The 15,711-nt window shown below is 31.7% G+C and overlaps 1 protein-coding gene across 1 annotated transcript; it reads left to right on the forward strand.

The window, feature by feature from the left end:
• Positions 1-648: 648 nt before the first annotated feature.
• On the forward strand, positions 649-1,867 carry LOC113867555 (serine/threonine-protein phosphatase 7 long form homolog). The gene is made up of 5 exons (XM_027502946.1): positions 649-865; positions 986-1,101; positions 1,261-1,328; positions 1,407-1,494; positions 1,580-1,867. Exons 1-5 carry the CDS (start codon positions 649-651, stop codon positions 1,865-1,867), a joined length of 777 nt encoding a protein of 258 aa, XP_027358747.1.
• Positions 1,868-15,711: the final 13,844 nt, after the last annotated feature.

Below are 15,711 nucleotides of genomic sequence, written 5' to 3' on the forward strand. Positions count from 1 at the left end.
AATTGTCGACACAGGTAAATATTTAAAAATATCATTGTATTTATTTGAAATATTTTTAATTTTATTTGTCATTAATCTTTTTTAATGTTTGATTAAAAAATGTTAAATATAAAAAATTATTGTATATTTAATTATTTGTCTGTTATATATTTATTTTCTATCATAATATATATATAGCACATAATTTTTGTTACGTATTTAATTTGTCAATTATTTTACTATAAGTGTATTTGATATTAGAATTTTTACTATTTGTTGTCATAAATTAAATAATTATAGTTTTAAGCAAGTAAAATTTAGATTATAACATAGTGAATTCGAATAAATATAAATTTAGTGTGTTCAATATATTGAAGAATTTTAACTGTTAATTCGTATTGTAATAATTTGTTTATTCATTTTAATAGATTTGATATATTAAGATAATCTTAATTAAATTATATTATTTGTTAAATTTATTATGTGAGTTATTTAATTTAAGTATAATTTTGTTGTAATTTATGTATATTAGATATCATATTATATATGAATTAAATATTGCTTACTATTTTGGTATTTTCTTTTAGTTTTGATAAACAATACTTGATATATAATTTTTTTTTTATCTTATAGGATGTTCGAATTTTAAAAAGTAGATGCTATAATATGATGGTTGCTCCAGATCCGAGGATAGAACCATATCTTAAGCAAAGTGGTTTTTGGCATGTTGCTCAGATGGTTGCTCCACCCACTCATAGTGTACTTGTAGAGCGTTGGAGGTCTGAGTCACATACATTCCATCTTCCATTCAGAGAATGTACAATTGGTTTGGAGGATGTTGTGTTTCAATTAGGCTTGCGTGTTGATAGACTCCCTATGAGTGGGTGTATTGGAGCGAGAGAAATTTTATGATCGAGATATATGGGCATTGTGTGGAGATTTACTTGGAGTAGTTCCACATGAGGCAAACATAAAGGATTTTCTATAAATCTACACTGGTTCATAGATACATTTGGAGCATTACCCCATAATGCTTATGAGGAGACTATTATCCGTTATACCAGAGCATACATAATGATTCTATTGGGCGGAGTATTGTTCTCAGATAAATCTAGTTTTAGGGTTCATATAAAGTGACTCCCTCTTCTCATTGATTTTATTGGAATTACAAACTATAGTTGGGGGTTTGCTGTTCTAGGATCCTTTTATCATGAACTTTGTTGTGTAGTAAAATATAATGTCATTGATATTGCGGGTTGTCTACCTCTTCTACAGTCTTAGGCATGGTACAAAATACCTCAATTGGCCCCTCGACACCATCATCCACTCACTTTTCCACTAACATTGAGGTATGTTCATTTAATTTATAATAGTATATTTATATATGTTAAATATGCAAGCATGAAATTAAATTATGTTCATTTTAGGTGGAAAAGTTATAGGTCATCAACGAGATTACACATAGATAAGTTGTTGCGATATAGGAGGATCATTGATTCAATTGGCATTAATGGGGTAAGTAAAAATATGACATATGGTACTAAGTCTTCTATTCAATTATAAACATTATTAGTCTAATATTTATTATTAATTATTTCAGTTTAGGTGGATGCCCTACAACAACAATAAGGTGAGGAATCTTACACCTCGTTTTGTTTATGATGAGGCTGATATATGGGCATTTGTGACTGCTCTTATCCAGTTTGCTGTGATTGAGTGGCATCCAGCTGATCACGTGGTTCAACAATTTGGTGGAGCACAACACATAAGAATCGTCCCCATAAACATTGATCAATTGCACGCTAAGGATGGAAGGGGTGATCTAGATATTTGGTGGTCTGAGTATCATGTGACATGGCATGCTGCATGGGAGGCACGTAGGGAGTGAAGAGTTCATGATCCGCTAGCTGATGATGATCGTCCCTCTGTTGAGTATTTTCAATGGTATTTGTTAGTAACAAATAGATTTTTATCACTAGATGAAGCCCTCCAGGATCCAGAGCTTAGGGATTTGCCTGATGGTGTAGCACTTTATTCCCCCTAAGCACCGGAGATAGTACATCCTGCTGACGTCTCAGATAGATGATCTTTCAGGTGTCGTTTGTGTGCTGGTACACATACTAGGAGACGTCAATATCCATATGAGGCACATGATGAGGATGACCATGTATAACCTAATGTAGATTCCAGCCTACAGCCTCAAGCACAACATAGCCACCAAACTGAGGGTCAATCATAGCATATACACTAGCCAACACCCATGTACTCTAGCTAGCATGTCATGTCAGGACCTAGCCAACACTTCATGTTAGGACATATCCACCAGTAGTACATGGCTAGCCCTTCTCAGCACCAGTTCGTGGCAGGCCCTAGCCAACCATGTATGACCCCGAGTCAACAGTTTATGGCAAGCCCTAGTCATCAGTTCATGTCAGATTCTTTCATTACTCCTAGTCCAATGCAACATTTTGTCACAGGTGCACACCAGAGTGATATTGCACGGCATATATCTTTCAATCCACCTTTCATGTTAGATGTTGATATTATGGCTAGGCCTACTCAAGATTTCGCAATCCGCCCGAAACTGGAGAAACTGAACATCCGAAACTGAAAGTCAGGTGGGTTAATGCAGAACAGGTTAACTGAATGTTTTTTTTTTTTCAGTTATAAATAGATTGAGTCGGATGGAAATGGGTGATAATTTTATTAACCAACTTTATCCAACCTGACCGAATAAATACTATAATTTTATTAGAACTTACCAGCCCATCATAAAATTAGCCCATCACAAAATCTGTTATTGCCCAACCCAAAATTCCTAACCCGGTTTATGTTACCCAAAAAATAAAAGAAAGAAACCCTACTTGGAAACAAGCTTCTTTTTGTGCCACTGTGGTTCCAAAATCATTTTCATCCAAAAACCTTCTCGTTGTCTTCTCTCTTGGATTTATGCATAAAATACACTTTTCTCTTCCCAAAATCATATCTTGTCGTCTTCTCTATTTCATAGCAACTACGCTATTCTTTTTCAAAAACCTTCTTCTCTATTTTCGCTGATGCTTCTTCTGATAAGGTCCTTTCTTAGATCTCTTTCCATTTATTTTCATGTTACACATATGCTCGAATGAAGGATTTTGGAGATTTGTGTATTCTAAGTAAGAAATAGTATTTTTTTTCTAGGTTGACTTGTGTTTTGTGTTGTTTGTTAGTCATTAAATGTTGCTTCAGCATCAACTTATTCTTGTCATGATTATATGTTTTTTCTTAGTCATATACGACTATTTGGTGTGTTAATATTGAACAAGTTTCGATGTTGATGTGTTATTCTTTTCCTCTTTGTAAATGTCAAGGTGACTCATCTTTTAGGGGTTCTTAGCTTTGGTGGGTTTTGCTTTCTCTTAAGGGCAAGTAAGTTGATTCTAACTGATATAGACGTACAGTGCTGCGATTTTTCTGTTTCTGTTTTATTATTCCTCAAGTTTTTATTGTCTTATTTTTTCAGGACTCGCCACACTTGAAAGACCCAAACACGTTGAAATGCAGTGTTGTCCCCAAAAGCAAAACCTGATGCTTGAAGTTTACTCTACCCGCAGAGCAAGATATGATGAGATCGATGTTTGCTATAAGTATTTTTTGTAAAACTTTGAAATTCTTAGTTTTGTTTTCTTAGTTTTGTTTGCCTTTTGGATGTTTTGTTTTGTAAACTTTCCTATGTTACACATGATGACTTTTTGAGTTAATTAGTATATTATTTGTTCTATGTCATCTTTGTTCCTCTTTAATGGATATATTATAGGTTCAAGAAATGGCATTACTATCAACTGGTAAATGATATCCCAAATTCTGTTTTTTAAGTTTATTGTACACTTATGAAACTATATTGCTTTATATATAAGAATACAATAGTATTCTTGCCCGTATATAGAAAGTATATACATAATGCATTGTGAATCTCACATATTTGTCAGGTAATACAAAGTGAAAGTGTAACACATTAGACTTACTAGAGCCACATTGTCAAATCCCTTTGCTTCCAAAATCCAACCTGCACTTTGGAACCAGAAAATTGAGTAATATTATTGTATCATTGCATAATTTCACATTTGAAAGCCATATAACAGTAGGAAATCGACACCTAAAGACTGCCTGAAAGCATATAACAGATCACACAAACAATGTTTGCCTTTTCTCTACTTGTGAATTTTACCACAAACTAACTACAATGATTACCATAATGAACCTGGCATTGAATTACAATGTTGTCAGCTAGTGAATAATGAGATTGCTGCAAAATAAAATATCCTAACTTGGGTAAATTTTGATATATTTGATTCTTTTGCTCTTTTAATGTTTAGAATGCCCATGGTTGGACAATGTCCCCGTGAATTTTCAATGTTTCATCTTATGTAATTTATATCTATGTTTGATTAAATTCTTTTTTTTTTAATGATTTTGCTATTTTTCTTGAAGATATAATAGTAATTACCTTGGTAATTATAAATGAAAAATTTTATTTAGTATTGGGTCCATGAGGATTGAGACATGTTTAGATGGTAATATGAACTCATGCACTGTCTCTAATTGACATTTTCAATCTTTCCATAGAGACATGTTTAGGGATTTTTAATAATATTAAGTTGAATCATATGCAAATAAAGAAAAATATTTTTATTTTTATGTTTATGTTTATTTGTTTTTTTATTTTTTTATTCTATATATAGATATTGCAATACTGTTGTTTTTCTTATGATTAATGTTTTTGTATTTTGAATCTTATTATTTGGTTAATTGTTGATGTTATAGGAAACTCGTTGCTAGCAAAATAGGAAGCAAATAAGAAGAGGGAGGAGCTAGATATCACTTGACATATAAATCATTGTTGACAAATATTAAGGTTCTATTTTATTATATTTTTTTATATTATAGTTCATAATTTAATTTCTATGTATCAATTTTTTATAACTTTATTATTAACAGTGAGTAGTAATATTGATAATATCTTTTTTTATCTTATCAATTAAGTAAGATTAAATATGTTTATGATTTTTACAAATATATTAAATTTAATTTTGGTCTTGTTTGTGTATTGTTTGTTTGTTTTCTTGTTATACTATTATTAGAAGTAATTCACATTCATATTTTCACTAAACATAAACAAAAACATACTAATTGTTGTGTATTATTTGTTTATTGACTTGTTTTGTGTTATTAAATATAAAAATTATTAATAAATAAGAGAATTAACTAAACAATCCACCACTTTGTATAAGCATAAACTTTAAAATTAATAAATAAAATAAAAATATGAATTAACAGCTCTATAAGACTCTTAAGACATAGAAGTAAGCACAAGACTTATGAATAATATTCCTTGGTTATAGTTGAAGTATAAGATATTGCACAATGTCACAGTCTTACCAAAATGCTTATATGTATACACTATAACTAATTTTCATTAATCACACAAACTGAGTGCATATTGTATATTGGATCAGTGATGCAATAGTTCAGTGAAAATATTTTAAATCAAGAGATACCAACCTCACACACTACTCTGAGGATTGCTGCTATAATTCCCACCAATGTTGCCCCTATAGCAGTTAGTAGTGGTGAAAGTCAGCCCGCTGATCAACCTCAGATTACATCTGTGAATGCAGAACCTAATTCATCACAATCTCTTTCAAAACCTATTAGAAAACGGAAAGCTAATGTTAGTGGTACACGTAAATCCTCATCTGCATGGGATCATTTTATTAAAATTCCAGTAGTAGAGGGAAAAGATCCTTAAGCTGCTTGCAAATATTGCAATAAGACATATTGTTGTGATACAAAGTTACATGGTACATCTAATATGCTTGGGCATATCAAGGATGCAATTTTTTTCCATATGCTGTTACAAGTGATCCCAATCAATCTGTACTTACTTTTGCTCCTAATTGTAGTCAATTAACAGTAGCTAGTCATAGGTTTGACAAGAATACATGTAGGAAGGTTGTTGCTATGTTCAATATCATAGATGAACAACCTTTTATGGTAGTTGATGGGAAGGGATTTAGGCATATTTGTAAGCAATTACAGCCACAATTTAGTGTTCCTTCAAGACATACAGTAGCAAGAGATTGTTTTGAATTGTACTAAGATGAGAAGGTCAAGTTAAAAGATTTCTTTAAGTTAAACAATAGTAGGGTTGTATTAACTACTGATTGTTGGACATCTGTATAGAACTTGAACTACTTAGCTCTCACAGCTCACTATATTGACAATGATTGAAAGTACCACAAAAGGGTAATAAGTTTTTCTGTAGTAGAAAATCGTAAAGGTGAGACATTGGAGAAGCATGTAAAAGAAGTTTTACAAGACTGGGGACTTAGGAATATCTCTACAATTACTGTTGATAATGCTTCAGCAAATGATGTGGCGGTGACATACTTAAAAAACAGGTTGAAGAATATAGTTGGACTAGTTTTAGATGGAGAATTTTTTCACATGAGGTGTTGTAGTCATATACTAAATTTGGTGGTGAATGATGGACTAAAAGATCTTAATACCTCAATTTTCAGCATACGCAATGCTGTTAGATTTGTTAGGTCATCCCCTCAAAGGTTGCGTAAGTTTAAGGACTGTGTAGAGTTTATTAGAATTCTGAGTAAAAAACTAGTATGTCTAGATGTTCCCACTAGGTGGAATTCTACATATTCCATCTTGGATAGTGTAGAAAATTTTGAAGTTGTTTTTGAGAGACTCAAGTTTGAGGATCCTAATTTTTTAGACTATTTTGGATCAACTAGAGCACCTACATGTATTGACTCGACAGATTCTAGAGTGTTTGTCAAATTTATGAAAATATTTTATGATGCTACAAAGGTTTTTTCAGCTTCTAACACTGTTAGTGTCCATGTTGCATTTCATCTATCTTAAGTCGTATAGGCTTGGATATGAAAAAAAAAAATATGACAAATATTGGGGCAGCTCTCTCCAAATCAATCAGTTGTTATACTTTGGTGTGATATTTGATCCTCGGTATAAATTAAAATATGTTGAGTGGTCTTTTGATGACATGCATCCAGATAATGACTACCTTTCTGTTGAACTAGCAACAAGTGTAAAAATCAACCTATCAAGAATGTACAATTGGTATTCCACATCATATGAAAATAATAAGAGATCCCAAATTGGTAATGTTCCTTTGGTAGTTATTGCAGTTGTTGAAACAGTTAACAATGTTGAAATTCCTACTCATATGGTAAGGGCAGATGCATTTAAGCAACATTTAAAGGAAAAAAGCTTGGTTAATAAAAAAAATGAACTAAAAACTTACTTGACTGAACCTTGTATTGATGGAGATGACAAATTTGACATATTAATGTGGTGGAAACATAATTCATCAAGGTTTCCTATACTGTCCTGCATGGTGAAGGATGTCTTAGCCACTCCAGTTTTAACAGTGGCATCATAATCTGTTTTCAGCACTGGGGGTAGAGTTTTAGACACATATAGGAGCTTTCTAAATCCAGATATGGCTGAGGCTCTTATTTGTACACAAAATTGGTTAAGGTCAACAATAACTCAGTTCAAAGAACTCAATGTGAGTGATGAACTAGAGATGTCTGACAACATTGTTGCAAGTATGTCATTTTTACTTTCTTTTTATTCAATATATTTCATTCGTTCTTACTTTTTGTTTATATTACTAATTGTATCGCATATTTGTCTAAACTCTGCCAAGAAATGAAAGGGAAAAAATCAGCAATGAGGCAAACAGGGGGACCCCCAATTGTTGCTGGAGCAGCAACTACATCTATAGCTGCACCACCTGCTACATTATAAGTATAACATATAGGATGTTGTACAAATCTCTTTAATTTATTTAAATAATTTTATAATGCAATTATTAATTATTGATAATTAAATGAATTATTTTTCTTTTTATTTTGCAGTTCATATATTTTTTTAGGATCATTAGCACCAAATGACCATTTTGTATATGAGTGTGTATTTTGGGGGGTCATTGACATGCAAAGACCTTTTTTTGGTTATTCTGTTCAGCACATAGCTCACATATTTTTTGGGTTAGGTTTCTACTATCCTCCATATTTCATTATATTTTAATTTGTTTATTTAGTTTGTAATTTAAATGTCTTATAATTTCTTGTAACAATTATGTTATTACTCATTTTTGCTTTATGATAGATTGGCATACATCTAACATCCAACTCATGTAACTGTTAATTTCAACTGACTACTATCTTTTGTGGATAGTCTGTTTTCTTTTCCTTTATTTATGTCCATTAAAATGAACTCGTGCTAATGTGCATTAACTTTCTCTACTTGCAAGGTTGAAAATTGTTAGAGTTTGACATTGATCAGATTCCAATGTGTCAATGAGAACATAATTATTATTTCTCTTTTGGGTTAGTAAATTAGTGAATATTTCTTTCTTGATATATTTTTAGGTAAGACTAGATTCATTTATTAACTTCAATATTTTTTGTTTACAATGTAGTATAGGTGTATGGGATTCATGTGACTTCAACACCTAGTTTCTTCTCTTGTGTTGGTGGTTGGTATTTTTTAATAAATATGAATTCAAATTGTAGGAGCTTATTTTATTCTTATTTCATTTTTTTATTTTACTAATATTTCTATTTTTTGTTTGCAGGAGTTTAATTTTTATGTGATGTATAATTTTAACTTATTCTACTTCTCACACTTCACACAATGTCACATGCGAATTATAAATTGATTATTGAACACATGAACTCTTTAAGAATATAATTTTTTCATTATATATTTTTTGGTTTGTTTGGTTTATATATTTGTTTATTGTTTGGTTTATATATTCATTTACAAAATTATTGTAAATGACCAAATCGTTAGAAAATTTAGATAGAGTGAATTATGTATTATGGTTACTGATAATGTATAGTTTAGTTTTTTGACCATTGCATTGAAATTTTAGATAGATTACTTGTATTAAAAATTTGAACAAATTGCATGCATTGAAATTTAGACAAATCAAGTTACACATTATCTTAGCCCAACAATTTTACAAATTTAATTTCAAATATTAGTTTTGCATTATTTTTTTACTGTATGATAAATTTGTTATTAAAGGTTTAAGATAGGTTGAATAATATTGTAAGTATTTATAAAAAATATTAATATTATTTAAACTTTTCTTACATAAAAATGGTTGAAGTTAAATATTTTTATTTATCTTAAAAATGAGTCTAATTCGAAGTAATACATCCAAAAATTATATTAACCGTACTATCTGAATCCGATCAAACTGATAGAATTATTTGGATAAATATGGATATAAATTTAATTTATTTAATTTCTTTCGGTTGAGCAAATTTGTACCCGAATCCGTCCAAATCCGACCGCTGATCATGGCTAATTATGGCATGTCTAAATTCATCTAGTACACGTGCATCAGTTCAAGAGGTTCAACCACCAGATCATTTTTATCGACCATAACTAACGTATATCCGAACTCCCTTTTTTCAAGGATCACGTCAAGAGGAGGAAGAGGATGAACTGGATGAACAGGGTGAAGAAGCGGATGAGGAAGAGGAGAAACAGGAGGAGGAACACGTACATCATAGACTAGTGCGACAGATTGTATATCATCGTTGTGCAATTGGGAGTCATATTGCTGGTCCCAAACAGAATAGGCGTAGCTCATAATGATTCAGATCGATATGTGTGGTAAATTTTAATTTGGTTGATATTTTAGTTTTAGATATTAATTTTATGGTGGTTTAGGACATTTAATTTTATGTACTTTTTCTTTTAATCTATGCATGGTGTAAGACTTTTAATTTTATGTACTTTTTTATTTAAAATTATGGACTTTGGTCTTTTTATTATTTAATCTATGCATGGTGTAAGACTTTTATTCCTAATGAAAACATATACATGCAAAACCAGAGATGTACACGGTCAAAATACATGACCGTGTACTTTTCATGTAAGCTGTGAAGGGCAATTGTTAGAGACTAGATATGTGTACAGTCAAAGTACATAGCCGTGTACATGGGCATGTACTTTTCATGTAAGCTGTGAAGGGCAATTGTTAGATACCAGAGATGTACACGGTCAAAGTACATGACCGTGTACATGGCCGTGTACTTTTCATGTAAGCTGTGAAGGATAATTGTTAGAGACCAAAGATATACACGGTCAAAGTACATGACCATGTACATGGGTGTGTACTTTTCATGTACATCAGAATTAAACTTTTGCGAGAAAATGAGCCCTTGGAATACTTCTATAAGGCGATAAATAACATGTATACTATAACTAATTAAACTTGACAATATTACTTTTACTACATAGTACACTAAATCAATTATGTTGGCTAGAGGATGGAGCATTGGGGCATATCCGTCTGATATGACCAGTACCTCTACACAATTTACATCATTTTCCTTGGCTGTCATCAGTCTTGTCCATTTCATTGTGAAACCTTGTGAAAACTGGACGACCCTCAAGATTTTGCTTAAGTGCAAGATTTGGCCGTATAGGAAGGCCAGTGTATAGTGGTCACATATCTTCATTAGGAATCGAAGAGAATTGTATTTTATACATATTGAACATGGACTCCATGGTGTAAACATGATTAACAAAAGATGTCCAATCTCTTCGAGCGTCAGAGCATGCAACGAGTGCATGATAACATGGATAATGCAACTTTTGAAATTTCCCACAATCACGCCATAGCTTTGTTAAATGCACCCTGAATTCCCATTGACCATGACTTCCCATGTTATCTCTTTCAAACACCAGTATTCTAACGCATCGCAAGTCACTCTAGTGCTACTCATGTTCTCAAAGTGTTGCCTATGCTCCTCAATTGCATTTAACAAGGTTTGTGAAATTTTTTTACCACTAGCAAGTTGCGTCTTTACCTCTGTGCTCTTTTGTACAAATAGCTCAATAAGACGATAATAGGTTGACTTAACAATGGCTGTAATGGGAAGATTGCGAGTGCCTTTCATGACCGCATTCATACACTCAGATAAATTAGTAGTCATGTGCCCAAAGCGACGACCCTCATCAGCATATTGAGCCTACTTTGCACGTGGTATGTTGTTAGCTCATGCACACATCGCGGGATCCATATTGCCTAGTGCTCTAAACCAGTACAGAAAATATTGCTCAGTCTTTGCATATGCTGCATTCATTAGCAATCGCATTATACCTCTGTTCTTGAACTTTACAGCAAAATTTGATGCAATGTGTCGTGAACAGTATACATGGTAAGTTGAAGAGGGATGTCACCCACTCCTTGTAGTTTCTAAAGTTGCTTTGATAGCATGATGCCTATAAGATATGACAAGAATGCCCTCTTGTGGCGTCACATGCTGACGAACATTTATCAGAAAAAATGACCATGCTTCTTTTGTCTCTCCCTCCACCACTGCAAATACAACTGGCAAGATATTTGAGTTACCATCTTGGGCAATTGTCATCAACAATGTTCTACTATACTTGCCATATAAGTGTGTTCCATCAATTGAAATCAATTTTTTGATATATTTAAATGCCTCTATGCTTAGTGAATAGGTCCAGAAAAGATGATGGAACGTAAAGCAACCAAAATCTATAACATCACCAACATAATATGGTCCAATTTGCATTTGGATAATAGTACTTGGCATATCAGATTGCAAGCCACCTAACCATCTTAGAAGTTCATTATACGATTCTTCCCAATCTCTATATATTATAGCAATAGCTTTCTGTTTGGCGAGCCATACTTTTCTATATGGTGTCTTGAACTCTAACTCTGACTCTACTGATGCTTGTAGAGATTTGATTTTTGTCGTCAGATCTGCTTGTATCATGGGGTATATATGGGCACAGATAATATTATAATCCATTTGAGCATGTTGATTCATAGACTCTGGAAAGACACATGTGTGGTCCTATCAATTTTTGCACCTCCCATAGCTGCAATTTTTGGCGAAAAGTGACATGTATACTCCAATTACAATCAATGCCAAACTTCACACACTTACAATAAAATTTATGCGGTCAAATTCATAAACTTTATATTGAACACCTCTTTGGATGTTCTAACATTTAACAACAAAAGACACTTCATCTTTGGTGCGAAATACTTGACCAAGTGACAAATCATTCGCTCCCCCTATGCTCGAACTTGAACCAAATCCACTCACATTACAATGCATTGCATCTAAATTAATTGTTGAGTAGTGACTAGGACGCTGTTGACATTGAGATTGAGATTGGAATTGAGATTCTGACATCAAGTGTTCAACCAAATTTTGCACATCAAACAATTGCTCATCTTCTTCATCATCAAGGTCCTCCTCTTCATCATTTTCATCATCTTGTTGTACCACAAAAAAATCAAAATCTCCGACCAAGCTACCTTGTCGCATTTCTTGTGGATTAAGTGATAATGGCTTTTCAATGTGTCTAACAAAGTGCTCAAAACTTGGAGAAGCTACCTCATTATGTGAATTATGCACATCATGATGGGACATCTCAACTAATGGACTTGGATTTGATGGAGAAGGGGATGGATCTGGGGCTGAACCTCCAGAGCTAAAATGATCACCTTGTCGTTCGACAGAAAGCTCTATTGTACAAGCTTCAACAAATGAGTTAAAATAACTAAACATGTGATCAATGTGCTCATCTTTCCGAATTCACTACCTTTTATATCAAATACCATTTGAGCCAATGTCAATTGACATCTTGTAGAATATTTTTTAGACTTGTATATTGTTTCTCTCATACTCCTTTAGTATTCGATTCTGCAACTGTAGTAAAGTAATTGGTAGACAGACAATTAACCAAGCCTGATTATCGCTACAAAACATCTCTCCCTCCACTATATTTACAATCTCATCATTATATTATATAAGCACATGAAGATTATTCTCAATCATTTTACTAAAATTTTTACACTCAATTTATCAAATTTTTCAACAAATTAATGCAAAGTTAGGAAGCTGTGTTTTATAGGGGCGAGAAAAAGATAAGCACTGAAATTTACTTGAACCGACTTCTGTATTAAGCTGAAATATACTTGAATTAACTTCTGTATTAAACCAAAATCTACTTGAATCGACTTCCTTTTTAAATAGAAATGGTATAATTTCATCAAAGTCGATTTAAATTGACTTCTATACAAAAGTGAAACTAATTCCATATAAGTTGATTTAAATCAACTTCTCTTCTAACACAATTTTAACCAAAGTCGATTAAAGTCGACTAATGTGTAAAAGTTTTCAAAACAAAAATAAAAGTCGAATCAACTTTCTATTATATGCAATTTTAAGACATTTACGTAAAAAAAAATTTAGAATATTTAGGAAATAATGAATTTTTTAAAATTTATTTATGTAAAAAAGCCAAAAATTTAGGTTTTTTTTTTTTTTTTTCTTCTCATCATATCTAAACAAAATTTTAAAAAAAGTATACAAACTTATTATACAATTATGACATGTGAAAACATAAACAGGTTGAGGCATGGATATGATATGAATAATGATTTGACTAGATTATGTAAGGGGTAGCTAGGATGACAAACACGCATAGGGCCATAGCATAGGTGATGGTGTCAAGCAAATGGAGCATTGGAGAAAGAGCTACCAAATAGCATTTGCATTGTCTTTAAAAGTTGAAGCCTCCCCTGAGTAACTCCCTCCCTAGTCTCTAATAATGCCAAGTGTTTATGCTATTATTAGCTTTATTCTTTTCATTTAATTCTCCTTTTCCCGGAATCTTGTAATCAAAGCAGTTTTTGCATTGTTTTCAGCTCTGCTTCATGCACACTGCCCATAGCCTTCAACCTCCCCCGTGTACTACCTCTCATTCATATATAATTATCATCCCACTTCTGTTGCACACTTGCTTTTTTAATTGCTTTTTCTTATATGTAATGGGTTTGCTACTCTTTTTCTCATAATTGGAACACAAGATTCATGTACGCTTAATGTAATTCAACGTTAACATTACTTGTAGAAAGGTTACTTAAAACTAGTACCTTCCCCATTCCTTAAGGTATATACTCCTGTTTTACTTTATGGAATCTTGCGTGATCATCATCAACATAATTCAATACTATAATGATTAATAAGATTTAAGAAACCTCCAACATCCTCGTTTCCTCGAGGCCAGATATGTAATATATGAAACTTTTCCAACTATTTTATCCAATAAGTTTTAATGATATCGGTTAGTTAATTGCATGATAATGTGATAATGAATGGATGATCATGAGCTTAATTCGACCATCTCAAACAAAACAAAATTACAATTAAATCATTTATAGACCTCTTTTAAGGTTAGCATTAGTTACACTTACAATGCATAAGAATCATATATAAAATGAAAAATGTAGATGCAGTTTTACAATCGCTTAAGATGATCTAGGTGAAATTGTTACTTAGCTTACAAGATATCATTGTATTTATGCAATTATAAAATATGAATTATTTCATCTAAATTTATTTTTATTTAACTTGGATCAAGCATATATTAACGTCAATACATTAATTTGGATAATAAATTAATTTTTTATTCAACTAAATCAAACTTAATCAACCAATGTTTAACCTATTCAAAGAATGATTTGAGTTAGTTGATTTGGATTAATAAAATAAAATCCTCGACTTAGTCTAATTAAATAAAATCAATTTATTTTTAGTTGTCACAAATAAAACATGTCATCAGATTACTTGTATTCTTAATGTCAAAATTAATTAAAAAATGCAGATTCTTTTAATATTAAAATAACTTTCATTAAAATTATTGAGCATGTAAATTAACAAGCATAAGATTAATTTAGTCTAATCAAAGTCTTAAAGTCAAATTCTTAAGAGTATAACTGCATTAAAAATAAAAAAAAATTCCATCGGCTGTAATAAATTTTACATGAGTAATTGAATGCCTAATGTGAAATGTGGACATCAGTCATCTTAAACTAAAAAAAATAACCTTAATTAAATATGTTTTACAACTAAATCAGATGATCATACATGTCCTAGACAACTTTTAAATATTTTTATTCTAAATCTTTAAAAAAATCCTCCTAATACAATTTTACATATATAATTGGATTAAAAAAAAACATGATAATAATAAGAATAGAAAATACTTAATCTAAATTTTGTCGTGTTGACATTCATAGCTCATTGATGTGTGTGTATGGAGCACCGTCGTGTTTGTTTGGCGGTTCATACCTACCCCCATTTTCAGACAGATCCAACCCTCCCTGGATCCATTCTCTCTTTTCCACTTCCAACCTCTCAACTCAAATTACCCTCCTTTTTCACTCTTTTCTTCTACTCTAAGGAGGAATTAATTTATATTATTTTATGCCCATAAAATAATATTTTATCACCTCTACCTTAAGATTTAGACACAAAAAAGTAATAATTTTGACTGTGCCAATATTCAAACATCAAAAATTTCAAAAACAGTCACACTTGAGTCAAATGAAATTAAGTTTTAATGTTTATAATATAACCCATAAGTGATCAAAATAGGAATACCAATGAATTAAATATGTCAATTCATGGTTGGCACACATGCAACGTATATAACCCCTATTGATATATAGGAAGAGAGGAGGGAAACAAAAAATGTAATAAATGACATATAAATTAAGAAAAATAAAGGTGGATTTAGTATGGTACAAGTATATCAAAATCAGAACTCTATTCTGAATTTGCAAACATTTACACAATC

Source organism: Abrus precatorius, unplaced genomic scaffold (assembly GCF_003935025.1).
Source record: "Abrus precatorius isolate BTA unplaced genomic scaffold, Abrus_2018 Scaffold5, whole genome shotgun sequence".
Classification (NCBI taxonomy): Eukaryota; Viridiplantae; Streptophyta; class Magnoliopsida; order Fabales; family Fabaceae; genus Abrus; species Abrus precatorius.

Coding starts and splice junctions, on each gene's coding strand:
- LOC113867555 (XM_027502946.1), top strand. CDS start 649: ATGGTTGCTCCAGATCCGAGGATAGAACCATATCTTAAGCAAAGTGGT. Junction 1,102..1,260: donor CAGATAAATCTAGTTTTAGG/GTTCATATAAAG, acceptor CTACAGTCTTAG/GCATGGTACAAAATACCTCA. Junction 1,495..1,579: donor ATTCAATTGGCATTAATGGG/GTAAGTAAAAAT, acceptor TAATTATTTCAG/TTTAGGTGGATGCCCTACAA.